General features: G+C 47.7%; 1 protein-coding gene across 3 annotated transcripts in view; it reads right to left on the bottom strand.

Moving 5' to 3' along the window:
• Positions 1 to 160: 160 nt before the first annotated feature.
• NCKIPSD (NCK interacting protein with SH3 domain) overlaps positions 161 to 26320 on the bottom strand; it is a 47073-nt gene continuing 20913 nt past the window's right edge. For 2 of the 3 annotated variants that reach the window (XM_071755934.1, XM_071755935.1), the window contains exons 4-13: positions 23016 to 23103; positions 20462 to 21072; positions 13928 to 14098; positions 12864 to 12950; positions 11314 to 11452; positions 7406 to 7486; positions 5986 to 6114; positions 4065 to 4157; positions 2358 to 2530; positions 161 to 1807 (exon numbers count right to left, since the gene is read on the bottom strand). In XM_071755934.1, the coding sequence (XP_071612035.1) occupies positions 1604 to 1807; positions 2358 to 2530; positions 4065 to 4157; positions 5986 to 6114; positions 7406 to 7486; positions 11314 to 11452; positions 12864 to 12950; positions 13928 to 14098; positions 20462 to 21072; positions 23016 to 23103 (1776 nt within the window). In that variant the 3' untranslated portion in view covers positions 161 to 1603. Of the gene's footprint in view, positions 1808 to 2357; positions 2531 to 3455; positions 3581 to 4064; positions 4158 to 5985; positions 6115 to 7405; positions 7487 to 11313; positions 11453 to 12863; positions 12951 to 13927; positions 14099 to 20461; positions 21073 to 23015; positions 23104 to 26320 lie in introns of those variants that run through there. The other variant, XR_011728229.1, reaches the window with a different exon arrangement.

Below are 26320 nucleotides of genomic sequence, written 5' to 3'. Positions count from 1 at the left end.
ATAGGAAAACACCGTGCAAGAAGCTGAGTGTGGGAAAACTACTGTCTTGCTGCCATTCGAGGGTCAGCAGCCAGAGCAGGCAGCAGGCACCTGAGCCACCCCCACCCCTGCGGGGACCTCCCACAACAGGACAAGGTAGGCAGGGCTACATTCACACAAGTCCAGTTTAAGACATTTTTATTCCTCTGCGTGTTACACATAGTGTTTAAGAAAATACAGGATCCCTTTTGACATTCATACATTTTTACAGGGGAAAAATACTTTTCTCTAAGACGGTGGTTGTTAAGCTTGGCCATTCCCAGCCTGACTTCAGGAGGTCTTTGACCTCCTTGGCTACCAGGCCAACCCCCTCCATTCCTGAGCATCACTGCCCCAGTGCCCAGAGTGCAGGCCTGCAGAACAGAGCTCATGTCATTGCTTTAAACTAAAAAAAAATAATTAAAAAAAAAATTAGATCCTACACTGGATACTGCAAAGGAAGAGCTGGGGACAAGGAGTGACCAGACCACGCGCACAAATATATGAGACCCACGTGTTAGTGTGTGTGACTGTCTGTAACAGGGAAACAGGTTAATCCCATTTGCTAGAAACCTAGAGGAAATATAAATAAGGGTTCCCCACACTCGTGCATAGTCACAAACAGCTACTGGACACCAGGCTCACGCTGCCTCCAAGCGCTGCCATGTGGGGAGGGAGGGCAGCGAGGCAGAGCTACTATGAAGCTCAAGGCAAGAAATCCACACGCTTCACGAACAGAGCGGGCCTGCCCACGCACAGCCCCTTGGCAATGCTGCCAGAGAGGTGGCAAGCAGCAGCTTTTGCTTAGCAGGACACGTTTTTGTGCTGTGTCTGGGTCAAAGGCTTCCCAAGGGCAGCGTCACCCGCACGGTCGTTACTTCTAGGCTGCCACAGTGTGCAAGAAATTCAGATTTAAACGTCACAATTGAAAGCAGATTGAAATAAGCAGCTGTTAAGAGAAGACCTCTATGACCCACCCAGGTGGGCTGCTACCCAGAGGCAAAGCTGAGGGCCAGGAGGGAGTGAAAGGCTCACTAGACGAGGCATTAGACAGCGAGCAAGCTACCTCCCCTTGGCAGGGCTGCAGCACATTGGCACTAGCAGCAGAAAACAAAACAGATGTTACAAAAGCTTCTTCCAAGCACCAGCAAACTCCACTTGGTCACTGCGGGGAGAGAGATGCACATGGAAAAGAAGTGATACTCTAAGGCAAAGGCCTTTTGCTTTGGGACCTTGGGACACCAGCACAGCTTAACACCCCCACCCCAGCTGCTAAGTCCCTCACAAACTCTCTGCCCTTCCAGCTAACACCAGCTGCCTAAATTCCTCCTGCCCAAGTTATGCAGGCAAACCACGTGCCAGTGTCCACACTGCTCCAACTTCCCCCTCAGCACCAGGCCCGGGGGCACCCCCTGCCCTTTCTGCCACTGTCATCTGTAGAGGGCTGGTGAACCCTGTCCCAACCTTAGGCCTCGCACAGAGGGGTATAAGGTATGAGCTGTACTGGAAGGGAATGGGGGGAAAGTGTCAACAGGAGACATCGTCGATCCAAGTGGTTCAAACTCCAGTCCAAGCCAAGGGGTAGTTAGCTGGTACTGGGAGAGATTTCTGGGAACTCCTTATAAATCTCCAGGATGATCAGTTTGTCCATCTGGCACTGCTGGCTCTCCTCCTCCTCCCCCAGGATGCGCTGCAGGATGCCCTGCAGGTCGGAGAGGCGATGCTGGTGCTGCAGATAGGGTGTGGAGCGGATGATGGCGTGCATCAGGGAGAGATACTCCATCCTCAGCTGCCAAGTGGGAGGGGAGACAAAACACAGAGCACAATAAAAGATTTAAAGTGAGATAAACAAGCATGCCAGCCTCCATTACAGCATGAGCAGCTGCTGCTGCACCAGCAGCCAGAGAGCGACCCCAGAGGCACTTGCTTTTCCTTAAGGCTCATTAGTAACTATGGAAAACTCTGCTTTTCCCACAGCAACCCAGTGCTGCTCTTCACCCATATATCCCCTGCCTCTTGCAATAACCAAACCAGAGAGATACCTCCTACTTCTACTACTCAGAGACGGTCCCTGTTCCCAAAGCTCCCTGGCAGAAGGGTACAGAGCACAAGAAGCCTAGCACTTCCTTCTTCAAACATGCCTTTCTACTGCTGTGTGCTGGGCAGGTTAAATCTCCCCTTCCTCCTCAGCCTCCAAAGTTGACTGAACACCCAGAAATGTTGTGCCCACCCCAAGACTCCACTCTTGCCTGCACCAGGAGGCCCTAAGGAGGACCAGGAGACTGCAGCTTTGGGACTCTGCTCCTTTCCCCAGTATGCCCATCTGTCACTGTGAGCACCTTGTCTCCTGGGGAGAGATCAGCAATCTGCCGCACCAGGATGTCAATCAGCACCATCATGTCTGTGTGGTAGAAGATGCTGGCGGTATCCTTGCTGGCAAAGATGTCCTGCAGAAACTTCAGCACTGAGTGTGGTGGCTGAGGCTGATGCTTGAAGATACAAACTGGATCATCTGGGGGAGGCAGAGACACTGTGCTAAGCCACATGCTCCCTGTTGCCCCTGTCCTCCATCTTCTGTGCAGCTCCCTTCATTAGAACCTACAGGCTTTGGAGAGGAGGCTGCCTGTGGCCTTGGCCAGCCCCCCTCTGCCTGGTTGGCTTTGGTGCTGGCAGAGCTTGGTGCCTTGCACAAAGCTGCATAATCAGGATGGCAGCTCTGCAGGGTACCAAGCTGAGACCAAACTCATTAGCATTAGCATTAATCATTGCTTCTGTTTCACCTACCATCCCAGGTGAGAGCTCACGAGCACACTGCCTCTCAGTGCCTCCCTTTTTTGCTCAAAAGCTACCACTAGTTTTCTCCCTGGTTTATTAAGTCTGGTCCAATGACTCCTCTGAAAAGCCCATCAGAGCCTGTACCAGAAACAAGCTTCCACCACAGAGCCAGGCTAGTGCCATTCAGAAGCAAGAAAAGAAACACCTCCAAGTTTAAATGAGCCATTACAGCCTGTTTGCTTCCAAAACATGTCCCTGTAGACCCCAAGAGGGGCTCTGGGACACTGTAGCCCCCCCAGCAGTTGTCAGGAAGGTGGGCAAAAGAGAAGCATCTTCATTAGGTTGTGGCCCCCCTCTTTCTTCCCCCAGTCCTTCACAGTAAGGGATCCCTGCAGGGAATCTGGCAGGGAAAGGGCTAAACAAAGGCTTTGGGAGGAGGCCAGACAGAAGAGCACTGAGATGACAGCTGCCCTCAAGCTGATACAGTGTGCAGACAGTGATTTGCAACCCCAAAGAGAACTAAAGCCAGAGTAAGATGAGCTGCAGGCATCACAGGATGAGTTATTTACCAGCAAATCAACAAAATGCATCTCAGATAAAGCCCCTGTGCTCCAGCAGGTATTAGAAAGCAAAATACTGGCATACAGCACAGGCAGAAATACCTGGCACCACTCCTCCTGTGGAGATCTCCAGCTTTCTGACAGTCTGTTTTGCAAAATCTCAACACGTACAGTGGATTTCCCTCTATGCCTGGAGCACACACAAAGCTAACCCTCTGCTGGCAATTCTGAAATGGGAAGTTCCATTCTAAGCATTTTGGAAGGCAAGACCTCCCTCCAGATCTGTTCCCTGAGGCAGATGATAGCCAGCTTGCAGTGCAGTTTGTGTGCCAGAGCTGATGGAGCCCTGTCTGACTAACAACAGAATGGCCCACGACCAGCTTTTCCCCCAGACAAGAGCTGGCCTACACTGCAGCTGGCTGTGCCACAACATGGGGCTGATCTGACCCAGGTGTGCAAGGGGGACAGTTTGCTTGGAAATTCCAACCTAGAGGCCCCTTCTCCCTTTCCTAGCTGCCACCAGCACCACTTTGTCCTTCACCCATCCTCAGCATTGCTGCCTGCCACCCTCACCGACTCACCAGGAAGCAGCATGTCTTGCTTGAGCCATCACCTCCTCAGTGACCAGCATCCCCAACACATCCCACCCCTTTACAAGCACCAGGCTCATCTCCCTGAGTCACCATTAGCTGCAGTGACACCAACACTCACCTCCCCTGTTCAGCAGCAGCAGCAGCTTTTCTGTGAAAGTCTTGACATTTGAGTGCTTGCTTATTGTGGTCATGATCACACTGTGTTCTGGAACTAAGAAATAAATTTGTTCACAGCACACCTCTTTGTTTCCTGAAGACCACAGTAACAAAATACAATAGTAGAGGGCCCCTATTTGCATCAATATTCTGTGGAGTTTTGGGGAACCACAGTGTACCAGGGCTATGAAAGGTTTCAGCCTACAGAATGCGTGGAAAGGGAGAGGGAAGGTGAAATAAATCTGGAAGCCATGTACAAAACACTTGAGACTTTGTGCTGTCTGTGTGCACCTGACCTACATGCAGGCTCCAGTCCAGCCAGCCACATACTGCAAAACATCTTGCAAAAGCTTTGCCTTGTGAAACGTTACCTCTGCTCTCAACACACTGAAGCCAAGGGCTCCACTCTGCAGTATCTTCGTACTTTGTATCAGCAGCACCCTACTGGAATTTATTACCTTCTGGTAAGAAAGGACAGCCAGGTCCCAGAAGCAGGCCAGAAGGAAGAAGTTCTTTCCAGCACTCAGCACAGGGTTATGCAAGGGGAGGTGCTGAAGACTTCTAGGAAATGTCCCATGGCTGCTTTGGGGGTGATTTCATGTAACTAAAATGTTAATTTTGGCAGATTTTATGCACATGAGTGAGCTTGCACACTCAGATGCATGCAAACAGCTCAGTGTGGCTACTTCTGTGGCACAGGGCTGGCGACCCTGCAATGCTTCACAGGCTGCAAAGTGCTTCAGGATGCTTCACATTGAAAAGCATCAATATAATGTGTTTTAGCAGAGTCTTTTAACTAACGCTGCATCACTGAACTGTACGATAGATGCACCTTGCAGACAGAGGAATAAAAATCCAATCCACTAATAAGCACCCTGAACAGCATTTAACATGTTCTTAGCATCTCAGAAGAAGTCACTGCTCTCAGCTGCACCCCAGGTGGGCAATAATCCCTGAGAAACACATTGCCTGTCATGCAATATTGTCTAATTACTGCAGCCAGGAGCAATATAGGTAACTGTGGAGAGTGGTAATGAAGGAAAGCAGCAGAGACCATACTTAATCAGTTTCTGTGCAATCAACTTTCACATGGAATTAGAAACTTTCACATAAATTTTAATGAAGCGCAACTCAAAATAACAGGTAAATTACTGGACATGTCCTTGCTACTTTATCCTCCCCTCTCTCCACTAAGCCATGAAGCAGAACAAGTGGAAATAATTGACTGAAGACCATGGGAGCAACAGATTATGGGTTAAGGAGTGGCCTCTCATAGCAGGACTTGGAACTGCTCTTCAAACTTCCAATAACAGGCTTCAGAACTGGAAGGCAGCAAAAGGGCAAAGGGCAAATGCCCTTCTCATACAGGTCAGCAGGAAAGGGAGGACAGGGAATAGAGGGCACAGCTCAGGCCAACACTGAAGAACCTGGTCCCAACACTTTGGCACTCAGTGAGCTTCAAGAGGTGATGCTGGGCAAGCAGGTTTGTCAACACCTACAGAAGGCAGAGGACTTTTGGCCTGGTACCAAGAAATGCCTGCTGAAACAATTTCTCTCCCAAGCCAGCTGGGCCTAGGAATAACCCCACTCATTTTCTGCAAGTGCAGCCCAGAGACTGCTTTTATCAGGGCAGTGTGGAAGTACAGAGAGAAATCTGCTGGGCTTCACAGAGCTGCTGAGCCCCAGAGGGTCAGTTGGTTGGATATGGGCTCTCAGACTGTTTTTTATCTCTGTGGTTTTGCACAATAAACACAATGTATCACCAGAGGCTGGGGTTATCACAGCACCATGAAGCTCTAGTGAGATTCTCCCTCCCCATTCTTCACATCCTCACTGCTCCAGACCATTGGGATCCTTTAAAGGCAGAGCAGCACCAAACTAACCTGGAATGTGGAGATTGAAGGCCAGAAGAACGTTGACAAATAAGTCAGGCAACTGGTCAGTGGTGTCCGAGGGAAGCCCATCCTCAATCACATCCAGCACGAACTGCACAAACTGAGAGTTGAGATGTTCTGCGCAAGGAGAAAGAGGGGCATTCACAGAGCAGTGAAAATAGAGCAGCAAGGGACCATGCAAGCCATTTCTCCATGGCTTTTATGCTTAAAAACCATTAGTGGAGCGGTAGTGTCAGCCTTCAAGAAATTAACAACCCTGTAATCAGACTAGAAAGACGACTGAAGTGCCTTTGTGCAAGAGACTTAGTGTCTCAGAGAACTATTCACAGTGCAGGGGAGCCCTGAAAGTTGATCCTCCACTGAAAATTTTATTTTGAGTAAATAAAACACCAAATCCTGCTCTGGCTGTCATTTCAGCACCACTGCTGCCAATGAAGGTTTCAAGAAGAAACAGATTTATATTCCTGACCACTGGTTTAATCCATCTATTAAAAAAAAGTAATAATTCAGATCACTAGTAATAGCCCATTTTTCAATTTAGCCATTAAGAAAGCTCAAGAGCTCATGCAAATATGTCCACCTGCAGGAACTAATTGCCAGGGTTACATGAGGAGAGAAAAGCAGGAGGTGTGGGAGCTCATTCTGCAATATCTTCTGCACTTTAAATCTTGTACATGTTTACCAGAATGTTAAGGCGAAGCTGCTGAGGAGGTGCTTATAGCTGCATTTCCAGCATTTCCCTACTGCATTTCCAGCAAAGCTGAGCCCAGAGTTTCCCAACAAGGGGAACACAAGGCCAGGGGAAGAAGCAGGCAGGCAATGCTTTCTATCTGAAGGTTGTAATGAAAGGACAAAGGATAAAACAGGCAGGTCTGGCACGTTCGCACTTCCCCATTGCCTGCAATACCCTGAATCATCTCTGCCTTCCCAGGATTTTGAAATACACAGGGCTGCCCCGTCCCATTAGAAAGGAGTCCAGGAAGAGGCCACATTATGCAGCTGCCAGCTTTAGGGGTGTTCATGGGGTGATCTGGGCTCTTAGCCCCATCAGCAGACAAAACGTCTCTAAGACAGGTAAGAGGTGTGTGCTTCCACACAGGGCAGAGGTACCAGAGCATGCTGCTTAACCACAGTGATGGGCAAGTCCACCTCTTCTGCAGCATGGCAACACTACCTCTACTGCTCTATCTGCCTCTGGAAATCTGGTACCTCAGCCCAGTGTTTCAGCATCTGGGCTCCATCAATAAAGGGCAGACTCTACTCTTACTCTACTTGTACTGGGCTTTGCCCTGGCTGTCCCCACCTTGGCTACCAGGAAAAGTTCCTTCCCTGGGCTTGTTGACACACCCTAGATGTCCCACTGTCACACTTGCTGTTCTACCAAGCCACAAACATAAACTGCCCTTACCATAGTGATGATATGGCAAGGGCTCCCCCATGGAGAACATCATTGCCAGCACCAGTGCCGAGTAGCACATCTTTTGATGATCTGCAAGATAAAGGTCCAGTCATTAGTTCTTCTGAAAATGCAAAACACTATTCCCTTAGTGGCAGCTGGGAAGTCACACATTTAATATGGACATTTAGCATGGATTAGACTGCTCCTCATTCCTGTATCTCCTGAGCTACAAGGGTGTTTTTTCCCCTTGTTTAAGCACACCTTGTGTGCCATGCGTTTCCAAAGCAATTTAAAAATAATCACAACAACAATTCTCGTTTTTTTTCCCTTCCACTTCAGAGGATCTGGGCAAACTTGATTTGAATAATTAACAGCCTCCCCTGCACAATCCCAGGACACATCCCATAGTTATGCAATTACTGAACCCAGAAAAAGCATCCATCTGGCCACCTTGAAATGCTGCCTCTTCCAACCAACACCACCCCCAGACCGTTGTGCTGCTTGTTGCTGTCTCTGCACTGCTCTACTTTTGCCACCTCAGCTCTGCCTGGAGGCACGAGAGGTCCCTGGGGAAACCAGACCCCTGCTCATGACTCAGGCTGTGCATCTGCCCACCTCCCAGGCCACTCATGTCTCCAGCATTAATACATCCCACAGGCTGCTAGTCCAACACAATTTTCGCTGGCAGCAGCTATATGTGAATACTCCACTGAAACACAGCCAGTACCTTTCCTGAATTTTAATTAACAGATACACCTCAACAGATATTTGTGGAAGAAAAAACAAAAGAAGTCACGGAATAGGAACTGTGTCAGCTAAGCAAGTGCAAAGGAGATAGGAAAAGGAGTTACCACACAGGTTACCATATTGTGTGAAAGAGCCTCGAGGGCACTTGTTACAAGAAGCCAAGGGTGTATTTATAAACAACTGACCAAAAGTACTTTTGATTAGAGGAGAAATCCCCTTTAATGTATGATGCTTTTCCCAGCAGTACTGCTTCCCTGGACAATACATGCTGGTTCTAGTTCCTCCTCCAGATGTTTCTCTTTTCTATGCACAAATCAATTTGTCTCCAAGCACCCGCACCCTGCAGTGTGGTTTTACTGCACAGGTTGATGCCTTGGTTGTCCCTGGATACTCCTGGGCTTGGCCAAAGGCCTTGCAACACTTGGCAGCTCTCAGATTTATTGTTAGCGTGGGGAAAGATGCTAGAGATTCAATCCAGCCTTGTGCCCCTGGAAAGTCAACACTGTGAGGAAAGCCTCCATACACAAGGAACATGCAGACTTTGTCAGAAATCCACATAATGCTCATTCAAACAGCAAATACTTGGATTTAAAGTAGAGCATTTGGGGCTCAGCCAGAGATACTACAGCATTAACAAGATTAAGAGGTTGTAGGAGAGCACACTAGATGATGTGGCAGCACAGGAACACTGGAAACTGATCTTTCCTCTTGGTAAACAAAGAGTGAGGATGACATAAATATAATTCATACTTCTTATATAAGAAGTCAAAGCTTCACTGTAACAGAAAAAGAATCTGGCCAGCCATTCACAACATGGTTTCTTCATTCTTTCCTCCACAACTTCAGGAGTTGGGTATTAGAGCAGGATATTGCAGTAGGCAGACATAGGACCCTGCTGTCATCATGTCCCTAGTAAGTGTTTTGTGAATAAAACATTTTCTCTTATCAGGAACAATGAAGAACCAGAACCAGACAAACAGCCAGAAGCCAGGAGGAAACATGCAGTAGTAACAAACATGGAGGAAGGGATCAATTAGAGATGGGAGGGTAGTTTTACACATCCTTGGCCCACCTGCCATGAACTGATGTCCATTCATCTCAGTTGACAGAGGAATCCCCTACTAGGTGGCATATCTCACTGGGTTTGCATAAGGGCACAGAATCAAAGGATGCTGAAGCCAGTCAGAAAGCTGAAGTTGGGCTGAACACCAACTTTACAATTTTTTGGAGCTCCTCATCTGCAGCCAGACTCATTCAAGACTGACCACGTTGAAGAGCAGAGTAATTGCCAGACAAAGCACAGCTTACTTTCCTTCCAGAGCAGCACCAGTGTAAGCAGCACTCATAGAACTCTCCTGAAGCAGAGTGGCTCTGCTGATGACAGAGTGATAAACATCACTCGAGTGGCCATGAAGGGCAGGAGAGATGTGGCTGTTTGCTCACCAGCCTACACTTCCAAAGCCTGCTGTGATACTGGTAAGAAAGCTACTATTATATATGAAAGGAATTTCTGAAAGGCTTTCAAAGACCTTGTTTCCAGCCTCTAAACACAGCAGTGCAAAATCCAGGGACTGGGAGCAGACACAACTGTCTACAACTCAAATAAAAAGAGCCCAACAGCTGACTTGCACGTACACTGGGCTGCATCAAGGGAGAAAGTCACCATTACAAAGTGGATTATCCCTGTCTGTTTTCTTTGGAATTGTTCTGGCTAATTCTGCCTCGCTGTGGCTTATTATAAGCCCTTCTAACAGTGATAGATGCACAGGCCAGCCACAGCAGAGGGAAGTGGCTGTCCAGAAGCAGTAAGACTCAAGCATCTGAGAGAAGAACTGGCCAGCAGCCAACATGCCTGCATCAGCCCTGGGGTAAAGTGCCTTCTCATCAAAGGCACCCAGCATCCATACACAGAGCTTCCACCTCCACTGCTCTTCAGTAACAAGCCAGGAGGGATCCCACAGAGCTGCTGCAGCCAGTTCAACACCCCCCAGTTGCTTAGTGGTGGCATCAATTGCTCTGGCTCCTGCCATCCACAGAAGGGATTAGTTATTCCACAGCATGTCACGGATCAGCTGCTATTCCCCAGTTTCTACTACGAAAATAAGCTCAAGTCATTCTAGGATTCAAGGTCATGTTTTCATGCAAGGTAACACTTGACATTTGCTGGCAGGAAGCACCAGAACGGCAGGAGGGAACTACTAATGCCCCAAAACACCTCTGAAGGACAGACACATTTGGGTCAAGGATGGTCAGTCCTCTGCAGCCCTGCTGCAAGTCCAGGGGACTGGATGCTGCACAGACATTTGCACAACTGCCTGCCATAAGCTTAGCATGAGAAAGGCAGTACAGGATCAGGACACGGATATGGGAAGCTTCTGTAACCAAAATCAATCTGTTAGCAAAGGAAAAGCAGCTTTTTGCTCTTCATTTGTGCAGTCTGTATTGCAGCAATGGGGAAAACCTCTCACCTTGGGACAAAGTGAGGGAGAGAAGGGACACTGTGCGGCTATGGATAAATTTATCCATTTATCCTGGAGCCCCAGGATAAATGCCTGGGACAGCAACACTGTGACCAGGCAAGGAGTGATGAGGGGCTGCCTGAAAGCTCAGGACCAGCCTGCCCTACCTGCACAAAGGCTAATAGCACTACCTCCAGGTAGATAGGGCTGTGGCACTATCCTGCAGAGGATCAGGACTGCAATTTTGTTAACAGCAATACCATCTCCGTTGGTACAGTGGTGCAGAGAAGGTCTTATCCTTCAATCAGCACACATCTCATTCACCAGCAACAAACACCACAAAGATCTGACGTAGAAACTACCTATAAGAGGCTGCAGAGATCTTGAAATCTGCAGGTATCTCCTGTGAACATCATGAAACAAAGTGGAACAGCTCACAATGCGCTTTAAGACATCTACAAGAAGTGAAACTGATCACTTACGGCATGTTCAAGAGCTGGAGGACCTTGCATGATTGCACTGAAACACCCCCTCCTGTGCATTCCCCACTCACAGCTGTAATAACCTGCATAACCTTAAAGACAGAAACCCTTCTCCCCAGAGCACTGGGCAGGCAGAGCAGTCTGGCAGCGAGGGGCCACCAGTGCTGCTGTAGATCATCCAATGGAAAGAAACATTCCTGGGGACCTGGGAACAGCAGCTCTGGCTCACCTTGTGTGTGTGTCTGCATGTCCCGGGCCAGCTCCATTGGCAGCACAGAGTTTACAAGTGTAGAGATGATTGCAGCATCCAAGTTGCACATGGCTCCAAAGCACTTCAACAGCAGCAGCCGTAAGGGCACCCGGTGCTCCTGCAAAAACAATTTATTAGATCAAATGATGTCCCAGATGGGGGCCTGCTCTAAGGCAGAGTCATAACTAGTTAGAAGTTGCTGCTGTTGGGAAGCTACAGACCTGCCTAGGAAGATGGTGAGCCCACAAGCTCTACTAGCTTTTAATAAGAGACTAGGAGTCCTTTCATGATGATGTTCACAGCTGGACTGGCTGCTGCAGGCTTCTAGATGGGAGGTGGAACCCGGAGCTCAAATCTGAAATGCCCCACTTGATATGGTACAAATGAACAACTTCTACCCATCCCCAAAAGGTTTCCTTTGCTGGGTACCCAGGACTTTCAGAACACACTGAGGTTTTGCTCTGAAGGATACTTTCTGACCACACAGTATCTACAAACCTTCTTCACCATGTGATGGTTAACAAACAAGATGGGAACAGTTGCCACCATTGTGAAGCTGTTTGGCTTGCACTGGGAGCACAGGGTAAAACCAGAAAGTTTTGGGACATGCAGGGATTCCAGCAAACACTATGCTCAGCCTGCAGCTCCCATGCAGGAGCCCTGGTGCTGGGGTAACCTTTGTAATCTAGCCTCAATCAACAACCCCCATGGGCAGGAGTGAGCCAAACCTTGGCACTGGGCATGAGTACCCAGGACAGGAAACCCAACTGGTCTCCACCTGGCCAGGTTTTCTTGAAAAGCCACTTAGAGAAGAGTAGGTAGTGAAAGCCAGCCAGCTCCAACAAGCCTGCACTCCCACTGCTCTCAGACACACTCCTGCAACCCACTGCTGAGCACTGAGTTCAGACAGACAAGTGCCAGAAGAAAGCTAAATGCCACTAGGCTTGATGTGCTGCAGCTGGGGACTTACAGACAAGACAATGACAAGTTATCAGCACCTACAGAGTCCTACAATACCAAGTTCCAGGAAGTAGAGAGGCAAAACAACACTGCATAGGCGTGGCAGGCAAAAATTCCATTTCTTCCTCTGAATACAGATTTCCTCCCTCACTCCCAGGGCTTCTACTCACAACCTACTTTCCTAAGCCAAGCTATTTACTAACACACTAATCAACTAAAAGAGGAGTAGTCACAACCCATCAGCTTTCCCAAGGCATTCTCCTAAATCCTTCCTCTAGACACTAGTGATGCTGATTCTGTCCCTCAGTGGAGCTAATAAAAGCAGCAAGCTTTACCCTTCACAGTGCTAGCTCCTGCTTCAAAGTCGATTGAATCCTCAGCTCTTCCGTACAGCTTGCGTGATAGCACTGACATCAGCCAGCATGCAGACAGGATCTGCAGTGACTCCATCTAGTCCACAGAATTGCCCTATCCAGTGGGAACATCATCTATATATTCCATCATAGCAATCCTACTCTTTTACATCATGGAAACCTCAAAAAGAGATTCAATGCATTCTGCCACCTTACCATCTGATAATACGCCACGAGGGACAGGACGGATTCAAACTCATTCTTCTTGCACATTTTCTTGCAAACTTCTGGGTCTGCATCTGTCTGGAAGCAGGAATGAACAGGTCAGACCAGTGGGACATTAAAGCAGCAAGGTGCCCGCTGCAAGGAGCTCAAGGGAGAACAGTTGTTACCAGATCTCAGTAGCCCCAGCCCAACCATCTCACAAAGAAACAGAATGCAGAGCATAAACTGAATGCACAGCTCAAGAACTGCTACCCAGCAGATTCTGCTTCAAAGTGATTTTTTGAGAAACACCTCTGATATAATACAGCATATGACTTGGGCTGAAAACATCTAAAATGTCCAGGACTTGAGCAGCAGGTTCATGAGTACCTCACTGCACATGACAGCTGCAGTGTTCTTCCCACCCTGAGAAGTATTGTACATCTCCTCCCACCCCTAAATTATGGGGAAAAGGTTGCACAAAAGTCCCCTCTACCTTGCCCTGCAGGCCCACAGCAAGGTGGTAGGCCATATGTTGAGTGACAAAGACAATGGCATGTATTATGCAATGAAATCTCTGTTCTGCTTATGGAGGATATGCTGGACAGAATATGAAACAGGTGTCAGAGCAAACCCCACAACAGCATCCCTAGCACAGACCACATCATTGTGCTGGGTGATACCCAGCCACAGAGGACATTATAAATAGAAAACATTTTATTTGGGCCTAGGAGTGCAACAACACTCACAGCAAAGTTCTAGGATTGCTGAGGGATGACAGCTTTTCATTATGGAGGTGAGGGTTTATATTGTGATGGGTAAATACCACAGTTACAATGAAGAAAAGTTCTATAACTCTTTTTGGAACAGCTTTGTAAGGTGGAGTAGGGGGCAGGTCAAGAGCACTGCAGACCCCATACTGGAGGGCAGGGCTTCACATGGATGGCAAGGGATGCACAAGAAATTTGTGCCCTCCAAAACAGCAGCTCAGATGGCAACACAAGGGCAAAGAAGTCAGTCATGATGAAGGTCCTTTTTTCTATCTTCTCTGCCTATAAAGAGAGAAATTTACTCACCAGAATGCGAAGCAGCTCCTCCAGGTAGCAGCAGATGACATTCTCATCCTCATAGAGTGCCCAGCTGCGCTGCTGAGCATCATCCTTGTGCCTGGCCAGATCTGCAAAGATCACCTCCAGCCGCTGCTCATCGTGGCAGATCTGTCCTGAGGGCAGCCCTGCACTCAGATTCTGCACAATAGCAAAACCGCTGGTTAGTGGGGTTCTGACAGATAGCTGTTGTCTGAGTGCCTGCTTCCTCTAATCTTTGTCTCAGGACTGGCAGTTGGCCTCATTCAGTCAAGAGCTGGCAGCAAAAAGACAGCAAGTTTAAGACACGTTATTGCAGCTCTCATACTTGCGGGCCCTCTACCAGCCTCCTTCCCTTGCACACTGAATGAACCAGAATAGGTGCCAGAACAGGTGCACAGTCAGAAAGCCTTTAAATCCATACTTCTGGAGCATTATCTGTCTTCTGAAGATGAACCCAAGAAACCCCACTCATAGCTGTACCCTTTTTTACTTACTGCTTTTAGTGACCTAAGGCTGATCCAGGCAAACGTTCCTAAAGCTGTGGGAATTCGTACCCGCATCTCTCTGATAACCTCTTAGCACACATGCACTCCACAAACTCCCCCACCTCCCTTTGCAGGAAAGCAGAGGGCATTTGTAGAACACCGTGGGCTGCCTTGAGGAGGGCAAACACTGAGGTAAGGGCAATGCCTATTTCTTGTAAAGAGAGGGACCTGAGGCAGGAAGCCAAGTCATACGACCACAGCCCTTTGCACATTTAAAGGAAAACTCAAAATGTTTGGCCAGAGAAGGGCACCTGGTGCCAGCTAAATCCTCACTTGCCCTTCCCACCAGGCAGCCAAACACCTCCCATCTTTCACAGCAGCAACCCAGTGTGCCAAGAGCAAGGGGCAACCCCCCACAGGGAAGCCAAAGGCACTGCGTTATCTCTCCACAAACCCATAAAACACTTGGTTTCCCTTAGGTGTGGACATCAGGCAGGTGGTCAGAGCCCTTCAGAGAATATGCTATAGGCTCTGAAAATTATCCTGAGAGTGGGGAGCAGCAGGTGAGCACTGCTCCAGGCTTACCCCCAGTAAAACAAATGTATCCCAGGACACAAAAGCACCACACTGCACAAGTGCCTACAGGAAGGAGAAATTCCCTTCACTTTTCACGGCCTAATGGAAAACCAGGTAGCCAGCTGTGAGAGAGGAAAACAGCTTTCCAGAGCTGAGCACAATCGCAAGAGAATCACCCACTGAATGGCCATGTATCACAGAAGTAAATATGTTAAGAGTCTCACTTGGTCTTGCCAACGCCTCCTCCCCTCTGGGAGAGCCTACAACACTGCAGTGTCACCTGCCTGTCCTCATGCATCCCAGCTGCTTAGGAGAGGGTTCTCCATTTAAGTACAACTTATGCACATCCCCCTCACCAGAGCAGAACAGGGCTGGTCCTACCTCAGTCCACTGCTGGGATGTCTTTTTCTGGATGAACATTTTAATGAGTACTCGTTTTAATGATCTGTCTATTCAGCCTCTTATCACTAATCTGCTTCCTCCAATCCTTCATCTGCAGCCCATGCAGCTTCAGCAAGCAGCAAGCCCCTAATGGACTTGGATGAGATCAATCCATTAACAAGCTCTTCAATCCAATCCCTGTAATGACATCACGCACCATCCCAATGCACTCTCAGCATCATTCTCAGCCCTCCCACTACTGAGGTCAGGTCTCTGCTTATTAAACATCTTGGCAGCTACTTTAGCCTGCAACCTCATCATATGGTCGTTTCCAGGAATCTGCTGGAGAGCACAGAAGCAGGAGAAGGTTTTGGTATTTCTAACAATGCCACTTTGCATTCCCAGCTCCCGTCCCAGCAGAACAAATTGCTGCACTGTTTTTGTTCCTCCAAATAATTTTGGAAACCTCATCACACCCACTGCTCAGAGGTGGTCGTGTCTGCCACAAAAACCCAGATGCCATCCTGCAGAGCTCTTCCTCCCATTTTTCCCTTACCCCCTCCCATGCCTCCCAGCCCACCACAATGTCAGCAAGCATGGTGGATCACCAGTGCGATGGTTACGCACACCTACCAGCACACCTACCAACAGTTTCCCCTTGGAGAAGCCCAGATCTGCCTTGGGTAAACCACACAGCAGCTTTTTATACCCATTTCAGCAGACTGCTCTGGGAATTCCCCTCTCCTCTGGGCAGCAAACCAACCCCACTACAGCACTATCTATAAAATCCAGGCGGCTGACACTGCTCCGACACACACAGACTGCCAGGCTGCTTGGCAGCTGCTGAACCAGAGGAAACATGGTGCAGGAGAAATTCCTGACTCCAGTCAAGCCAAGCTGCCCATGGCAGCCCTTTCCCAGCCCCTCCTCTGGCAGGAGCAGGTCTGCTCCCAGCTGGGCACCCAGGGACACAGCCGTGCCATGGGGCAGGCCAGCTCTGCACGGAGGCAGCCCTGGTGGGCACAGACATGGGGGGTGTTGCAGGGAGAGAGGAGCATTTGGCTTTCAACCACCAGGTTAGCTGCCCTTCAGTCAGGTCACTGAAGCTTTCCATTTCTGGGTGTCCCACCCACCTGCAGCACACTGCACATTTTATCACAGATGCCTTCAGCTCTCCCTGGATGAGTGTGGCCCATTTACTGCTGAAGTGAGATGGCTGCATGTGAAGGCTCTGTCACAGATCTTCATAAAGGCTCCTCTAGCAATTAGCAAGCAAAGGACTGGTCTCAGCACTAACGCATTCCTCCCACCCTCCAGATTCACTTTTGTTACAGTATTTCACTAAGGAGGAGCCCTACGCAGGCCCAGCCAAAGGAATCAGCCTTGAAAGCACTCTCCATGCTGACCTTCTCATTGTTACCAGCCCAGCAGACAGACAAAGCTCCTGCGGTGAAAAGCTGAGCCCCAGAGCTGCATTTGTGTCTTGTGAAAAGCTTTTCTCCTTTAAGCAACAGTGAAGCATATAATAAAGGGGAACTGCATGCAGGAGGCAGCCCTCCTGGATTCAGGGGAAGCGGAGGGAGCTTGGCTGTGTTAGCCACAAGGTTTGTCAAGGCTCGCTGGGGACACCAGATGGCCACCAGGAGCTGCTGGTGGGCAGCTGGGAGAAGGTCACTATAAGGGAAACCCCCTCCAGAAATAAGTCATCTCCCATACCAACTTCCTAACTTGTTCCTTCATCCCCAAAACATCCAAAAACCATTCAACTCTACTCAGCAGGCTGGGCTGAACTGAATTACACACCTTTGTGAGCAGCTTCCAAGATTAAATTTAAGGCAACCAGAGAGTGGTCTGAGTCACAAGAGCAACACAGCAATGCTAATTTAATAAAAAGCAGCTAAGTGATTTCTAAGCACTCCCTTCTCAAGGTGTAGGTAGCTTGTGTGTTAGGCAATTTTGCTTGCCTCACAGTCAGTTTAATAAATCCTGGAATCAGCATTCCTAGATGAGATGTCTATGGTACTACCCCCTCCTCCCGGATGGGAGATAATTCAGCAGAGCTGAAGGCAATCACATATCACCAATTGGTAATAATCTGAGTGATTCTCTCTAGATGCTTGAAAATCAGGCAGCATCTATATTATCTTTAGCTACACACCAAATTTCAAATTAGTTCCCACAAAAGCCAGCTCCAGGATAGACAGTCAATGTAGCAATGCCTTTGAAAAGAGGTTTAATTCCCTTTGTGCCTCTTGCCCAGTCACCATGTCATTCACCAGGAACAGGCTCAAGGACAAGAAGAGGAGCAATTTCCAGGGCAGGCCAAGTCCTCACATGGGTAAACTTATTCATTATGTTTGCTCCTGCAGATCAGGCTTCCCATAGTAGTATGGTGCCTCTGAAGCATCTTTCCTAAGGTGTGAGCACCTCAGCACCCTCCTTGACTTTGCTGTTCCCCAGAGTAGCCTTGTATTACCTCTCTAAAAGCAGGAGCATGATGCTGTCCCAGCAGAAGTGTCCTTTGTTCTCTTGAAAACAGGTGCCTGGGAAGACTCCATGCTGGAGGAACAGCAATGTAAATAAAGAGGTAAGTGCCACCACAATTAAACCTTTAGAATGCACTGGGGACAAGAGCAAGGTAATGGATTCTGGAATTGATTTTGTAAACCAGTGATCTGACTTCAAATTAAGACAGGAACAGTAATAGAAAGGCTATAAATAATTAAAAGAATGTGATACAAAAGGTTGAAGCAGGTATGATACCTACTATGAGCAGACCAAAGCTTTAAATCAAAGCTGATCTTTTACTCTGCTTTAGAGAGTTTAAGAAAAACCTTGAAAAACATGCAAAAGAGGGGATTTCAGAAGTTACAAATTAAACAAGAAAAGCCCTTGACCTAGAACTGATGACTCAGCAACAATCCTACACGAAACCCCCTGAGATTGTGCAACTATTTGGTATAATGAACAACACAAAATCAACAACAACTTGTACCATTAAACTGTGCCAGTAAAGCTACAACAGTCCAGCCACCCCACAACTACACGACTGCCCTTCTAACTGTGAGAGCTGGTCTTCTACAACAGGTGAACCAACATCTTCTGAGACCAGGCACCTATGCACCAGCAGATCTAAATCTTCTGCATGGGACATTCAGGAGAAATGCACACTACAACCACACCATTCACACCTGAACATTGTACAGACCCACCCAGGCTCCTCTCCTGAAAGCAGTACAGGTTGTTATAGGTACGAAAAGGTATTATTAGATGGGACAAGAACTTGTGTGTCTCAGTACAGTACCAGGCATTTTTAAGTCCCACAGACGTCCTAGATGACAGACACTGTAGCCCTCATGGCCAGAGCCATGCTCAGCCCTGCACCAGCATCAGAATTTCTTCCCACCTTTTTCAGGCTGGTCTGCAGCAATGACCAGAAAATTGAAGTTTTCAAATCCCCTCTGCAGAAACCTGGCACCAAATGACTTCTGTGGAATTAAGGTTATTGTATCCTGAGAACAGGCATTAAAGATAAAAATAATATTCAAATCTTGTCCAAGGTCCAAATAACTGAAACTAAACTTCCTAGCACACGAGTCAGAGCCAGAACATTTGCTTGAAGCAGCTAAATTTTTTTGCTGACTCCAGATCACACACTGACAATGATATTGTGACTGAAGTAGGAAGCAATTACCCATTGGGTTATGGCCACAAATTGAGACCTGATGATTGCTTATAGGACCCTCTGCTCAAAGCAGCCAGTTAGCCAGGCTATGATTTGATCTAGCATTTGACTGCCATTAGTTTTCCAGATTCAAATGTCTCTGAACGGTTCATTATAATCTTGCCATTAGCAATGGAATTCCAATCTTAGATTTTTATATGAAATGTACTCCTTGGGGCTGTATTTAGCAAGCGGGAGCTGAAATTTATTATCCCTCCAACTAAAGTGGAGGATTGCCCAGGTATGCTTCATCTTCTCAATGACTGCTGCAAGAAGCATCCTTTTATTTCCTTCCTTGCATGTCTGCAGCAAAGAGGAATATATGATTGCTTTGGCATAACACTTATTTAGAACAAGATAAAGATAATGCTCCTCCCCCAGTAGCTGAAAAACACAGACCCTTCTGTGGTTTTTTAATAAAAAAAAAAAGAAAAGAAAAACAAACAGGGCAGAGGAATGTGTTACAGGCTCACATAAAGAGGTTCACATCTATGGAAAACAAGTTTTCATCACTTTGATGAAAGACCAGACCAGAGATACAGAAATTTTGGGTGATCCATCATCAGAAGAGACAAGAAATCTGTGCAGATTTATAGTATGCAAAGGAAGGCAGGATCTCCAGAGGATGTGCAGCACCACAGAAGAAAACAAGTCTCTGCAATGCATTATTTTTCAAAAGGTTTCTATAAAGAAGCCCTTACTGTGAAGACTCCATTTTCCTCACCTTCTAATTGTCACATTCATAAGAGAAAATACTTCTTAAAAAAGTCTTTGTTCATTTCTTTCTCTGACTCTATGCTGCCACAATGGTTCTCTGTGAGCCTTCACAAGCAGTGGTCAACAACCACTGTTAGTTGTTGACATCAGAGCTTCCTCAGTGTCTCCCAAGCCCTGCTGCATCCATTCCCACCACTGTTCTATCACCTGTACCACCCTTGGGACCCAGAGGGTTGCCACCTCCCACCTGATGAGCTCATATGGTTCAACTCACTGCTATCCATTTCATCACCCTTGCCTCAACCTGAAATCTCAACCTGATATCCACCTCTCCACCACAACCTGCCACTTCTTCCCAGCCCTCTCAGGTGCTTTCTTCTCTCATCTCCAACTCCAAGGTTGTACCGTATGTCTGCAGCTCATTTTGGGAATAAACTCACCTATTTTTTTCTTCCTAACTACCAGGACTTGAACCTGGTTTAAACCCCTGCTTCCCTTGGCTACTCCATCTAGCAATTCTCCCCTTTCCCTTGGGATCTTGCTGCACTTCTAATTCTAAACATTATGAGGGCTCATGGAGCTTGTAGCACCATCTCCCCGATGCCAGGACGTGGTTTGCAGCAGCCTTGTGCACGTTACCTTGCTCTCCACGACGGAGATGAGGATCTGCTCCATGATGCTGCTGGTTGCTGGGACAGAGGTCTGGATGTGGCCGATGACCACGCCAATGGCTACACGGGACAGCTCGTAGCTGAGGTGGGTGTTCCTGCGCACCAGCTCGATCAGTTCAGCACCAATTGTCTTGGGCACAGACCCTGCCAGGCCACCGGGTTCTGCTGGCGCCGGCTCCGCCGCAGCCGCCTTCTTATCCTCCAGGCAGAGGGAGCTGAAAGCATCCAGGTTTGCAGGGGGGGCTGGAGCAGTTTTCTTCACCTGAGAAGTCTTCTCCCCATCTCTTTGGGTTCCCCCTTCAGCTGGCGGTGCCGGGGCAGCTCTCTTGGTCTGGGGAGATTTGCTGGCCCCATCCTTTGGGGAAGTCCCAAAGTGGGACACGGAACCGGTGTCCAAATTTCGTGTTATGGTGGTGTGGACGCTCCGGCTGGGGACAGGGGGGGGGGTGTTGGCAGGACTGGAGGTGGCTGTGGGGAGAGCGGTCTCTGACACAGAAGAAGCAGTGTACAAGGTATCCAGGGATGTGGTGCTTACAGACGAGGCACTAGAACCTGACCCAGGGATAATTTCAACAGTGTCTGAAAAGGAACAATTAAAAATGCCTTAGCAACAGCATCAAAGGAAAAAAGAAAGAAAGAAAAAAAAACCTCAACAAAAAACAACAAAAACCAAATTGCTACAGTGCAGTCCATTAAAAGGCTCATTGTGCATGCGACCAGAGCAGTTTAACTCCTCTTCCTGCCTCACTTATCTCAAAGCAAAATTGTACCAGCTCTCTCTGGAGCATTCCCACACAACCACCTCTTTAGAAAGGGGAAAACTATTGAGATGAATAACCTTCAAAGGGCTCAGTGTTTTATGGGGGGGAAGGGAGGGAGGGACAGGACTAAGGGACAGGAAAGTCTTTTCCCCCTGGCTCACTAAGGCCTTTTTCTGCATTCAGGATCTAAGCCTGACTTTTGAATGATGGTCCCTGAGAACTGCAAGACACCAAAGGCTTCACAGGCCAGCCCACACCTCACCAGCTGCACACCATGGTTAGCACCAATGGTGAAGGAAACATTTGGCCACTATACGCATGCAAAGAGATGTTAAGATTTTTTCTCTACCTTAACCTGGTCTAATATATATATATATATTTGGTAAACCTTATCCATTTGTTTCTAGTGGCTAGAAATGTACCCAAGTTCTTCCCTAAGTATGAAAACAGATACTTGGGCAAATACGAGGCTAACTTCATCTAGAGCTTCACAAGAACAGATGATGTTAGTCTGGAAGAGAAGGACTGCACCCCTTGAGGTCCCCAGCTCTCAGAAAAGGCAGATTCCCCTACATCAAAGGAAGAACCAGTGGGACAGGCACATGAAACACCTTTGCTGCACTTCTACAGGCAACCCCATCCCCTCCTGCCCTGTTGGTCCTGGAAGCCCTCTACTACTCCACCTAACACTTCACCCCAAGGCAAGCACAAGGTAGGCAGAAAACCAGGACCCTTCCTTACCACAGGGGTTCAGCATCCCTCTCTTTTTCTTCTCAGAGCAGCATTTGTGAATCATAGCTCCTACCATGCTTCACTAAATCAAGATAATGAAACTGACCTTTGCAAATTCCCACTACAACAGTAGAAAACCACTTAACACCATTAAGTACCACTAAGTACACTGGTGCCTGCCCCACATTTCAGTTAACTACCTGCAAGTCAACAGCTCTGCCCTGCTCCTCAAAAGGGGTTATGAGTAGGCTTGAGGTGGGCTGTGTCACTAATGGTGTGACCTCAGCCCCTGGTCCTGCTCTTCTCTGATGTGCTCATGACCAGAAGATCCCCTGCCTGTGGGTAGCAGACACACAGCTGTGCCCCTGATATCTCTGCTTCTTACAGACACCAGCAACCAATTTCAGGGAAATCCCACCCAAGCACTGTATGAAGAAAGCACCCAAAAAAGCAGACTTAGGCCTGTCCTCAAAGCACCACCAGTGAGCTCCTGCTGGTCAACTGCTGCACCCAGCACTGCCAGGGGAAACTCCCTCTGCCTTGCTGGGAGATGGCCATGGTGTCTGTGAGAGTAAAACACTCACAAGGATCTTAAATCACCAAGACTGTGTGCTGGCCAGATTAGCCACGTGACCAGGCAGTTTGCTCCCTGGAGAGCAACATGTTTAGGAGGGCTACCAGCACTGGAAGACAAGGAGGATGTTGTATCTGGCAACCATTCACAGGCACCAGGCTGCCCAGAGCCTTCTAGATCAGAGAGTACTTGAAGGCCACCAGCTCCTATAAAGACCTATATGAATATTGGATACATATATCTACAGATATAGATAAAATTATAGAAAACCTATCAGAATTTAGGAGATATGTAAGGATGCTCTTGTAAGCACAAAGCAGAAGCATCCAGGTGTTATATTGCTGGACAATATAGTAATGGGTATATGATATAATAAAAATATCATAATAATGGACACTGGTATATTGTCCAGTGTCCATTTTGTGCCCGAGATGTGGAAAGCAGTTTGTCCTTACTTTTGACAGAAGCAGCAATCTGTATGTTCTTGCGTTTTTCTGGAGGTGGAGGGGTGATGGGAGCAGCACGCCGGGGCTGTGGTGGTATCTGTAAGATAATATTTCAGAGCAATCAAAGAAGGCTGGCAATAAAGACATTCTCTGTTATGAAACCTTTCTCGCGTGCGTGTGTAGGTTTGCCCTTACAGCTCTCTCATCATTTGGGGAAGTTTTCTCAGGAGGACAGATATTAATAGGCAGCTTCCTAGCAGAACAAAGCAGGACTAAAGCCTGCTTCATCCCCTCCCTGTGACAGGCAAAGCAGCCCTTGTTTAATTGCTGTGTTCAGCAGCACACAGCACACATGTCGTGTAGACCTGTCAAGCATTTACTCCTCCTTTATTCCAGACGCAATCCCACACACGCACCGTGACTCCACATTACTCTCAATAGCTCCGCAGAGGCTGCAAACAGGGAGCATATTTAGACACTCTTCTGGAGAGATCCATTACATCAGCTACAAATACCCTCGTAGAAAGACAAAGCCAAGGACTGGAGACCTGTAAACGCCTCTTCCATACTTTCAGAGCAACTTCTGCTCATGCAGGAAGAAAACAGGGCTAGACCTTCTGTGCAATTCTATGCTACCTATAGCAAAGCCCACTGGGAAAAGATTTCATCAGGGAGTTCCATTACCTCTCCACATCTGGGGGTTCTCCTGTAAGTCTCCTCTGCTAGGAACACCAAGCCAGCAGTGTACGAGCCCCAGTCCCAGATTCCTACAATCACCTTTTCCTGTCAGATCCAAACACTGTGATCACTGGCATTGCTTTCACCCAGAATTACTCTGGTGAGGTGTAACCTCAGGGTTAACCTCTCATCAGGAGGATGGTGCTGAACACAGCAGCCAAGCTAAGTGGGAGCACATTCCACCAATACTCTAATCCTCACATCCCAGCTGCTCAGGCCCAGAAGACTTGGTTTCAGGGTTACTTTTCAGAGTCTGCTGCCTGAAACACCCCTCTGGGAATCTGCAGTCACTGCAGCAACACCACCTGTGGCAGCACAAGAAGGGAAAGCTGGAGAATGTCTCAGGGAGGCCCGTTTGAAGCCAGCTGGAATCTACCTACCACAGTGACATCCTGACTGTCACACCGTGACAATTTCCCAGGCTTCTTTAGCCCTAGAAGAGAAGTTTTCCTGTGACTTTTCTGTGCGGAATAGCCCTATGATATTGCACAGACCAATGCAGTAAAAAAGCTGAGATGAGCCCCTGAAAGATCTCTGTCTTAAATAGCTCAGAACAAGGATAATGCAAAATGTAACTTTTTCCTTCTGGATCCAGGAAGGGAAGAAACCTCCTCTGAAATGGATGTTCCTGGAAATATGACCACTTTCAGGAGCCACCACAAATGTTCAAGACTTGATGCCAAAAAGCTGACATGGTGCTCACAGCCCATGTCTGGAGCCCACTAGACATGAAGACACAGCTTACAAAGACACTTAAAATGGGATCTGCCAGTCTGTTTATCTCATCCAACACCTAATACATCCAACCTTTCACTATATCACGTAACAAGTCACTTCTTTTACAAGTGAGTTTAGCTGGTGGATTAGTACAAAATACTGCTGCAGACTCCCAGCCTGAGCTCTCCTGCTCTTGTCAATCCATCCCACATTGTTCTCTGGGTAAAATGCTATATGATACTTGCATACAGCTTCAAAAATGATCCATGTCGGTCCAAAAAAGAGACTGCACAGCTGAGAGAGGCCAAACAGATTGGGGGGGGGTGGGGTGTCTCTGCACTGTGTGGCTGGTCCCAAATCCAGCAAGCTCAGCTGTCCTGGGAGCAGAGCCCTCTCTGCAGAGCAGCACAGCAAACAGCAGAAGCTGGAGCTGCTTGGCATGGCACAGCCACCATTACTGAAGCAGTGGGACTGAGCAGACAGGCAGGCTCAGAGCTTGGAGCAGCAGCGTGACATTATTTGGAGACAGCTAGGGCTGGGTCATTCTGGAGTATTTCCACAGCTTCATTAGCACTTCCATATTTACTGTGCAAGTTTAACACAGCCATTACAGACTAGTGCTTGAATTAATAGATGTATAGCTAATGTTAGCTCAGAGCCCTGCCAGCCTCATTTAGATGTGAAGCATCAGATAAATTTCCCTGTGTTGGTGCCAGCCTGACTTCAGCTCCTCTGGAGTTAGGGAGAAAGTTTAGATTTCAGTTGTCTCCTCTAAGGCAGCTGCATAACCAGTTGAAGAAAGCAATGCTGCTTCCTCCATTTCAGATTTTCAAAGCACACAGGAAGTCCCCCAACTGAGCAGTTACAATCTCAAGGAGCCCAATCATCACGGAAAAAAGCTGGAAGCCCTTTGCATCCTCTGTGCCAACCAGACAAATTCTTCTTTGTCAGCTCAGGAATCTGTCTTGCTCCTTTTTGGCAAGTGAGCAAACCACAGACCAGATAAAGATGTGGAATCAGCATGGAGAATGGGCCACAAGGTGCTCCATCCTTCTGGTCTGTAATGCATCAGCTTGAGAATGGAGCTGACTTAGCAGCTCAGAAAAGAAAACAAATACCAAGAAGAAAAATGGGGGCTGTGATGTTCTGCATGAGCCAGAGCTACCTTCCATCTCTGCAGACTCGCAGCAATTCAAGTGTAAAACAAGCCTCATCTGCTCAGAGTGACAGTGTATCAGTACCTTATAAACACTGCCTCCAACACTTCTCCCAGAGAGATGAAGAAAAACTACAGTGCACATCTTCAGCTTTTTCAGTGAGGAAAAAAATCTCCATGCTCATACTTGCTTGGCACCTTTAGCCCTAACATCCAGCTATACCTACACAGGGTAACTTGCCACATCATTCATTCCCAACAACTGCTGCCTCTGTCCTGGGTTACTTCTTTGAAGGTTTCCTGGCGCTGCACAGTAACCTTGGAACTATGTGCTGTAGAGATCAAAAAATCTGCTCTAAATCATATTTCCTGCAATTTACCATTAATTAATCATGACAAACAACATTCAGACAAAGCAGGATCTCTGGTTTTATGTTTTGAGAAAAAATAGGCAGCCACAGCAGACAAAATGCTTAAGAACCAAAGATCTTGTGCAGATTTAGCAAAGGGAAAACAAAGCAGTGCCGAGTACAGAGAATTTTGCTGCTCCAGTCAAAACTGTTTTTCAAAGTATCCTTTGGGGAGCTTACAATTCTTTTAGGAAGTTACCAAGAGAGAGTCACACAATATAGAACAGCTCTCATGAGTCACCATAAAACCACGGACCCTCGAGCATGCCAAAAAAGCATCACAAGTGTGGATA

Source organism: Heliangelus exortis, chromosome 12 (genome assembly GCF_036169615.1).
Source record: "Heliangelus exortis chromosome 12, bHelExo1.hap1, whole genome shotgun sequence".
Classification (NCBI taxonomy): domain Eukaryota; kingdom Metazoa; phylum Chordata; class Aves; order Apodiformes; family Trochilidae; genus Heliangelus; species Heliangelus exortis.
Note: the sequence above shows the minus strand (reverse complement) of the source record. Positions and strands in the feature narration are given on the sequence as shown.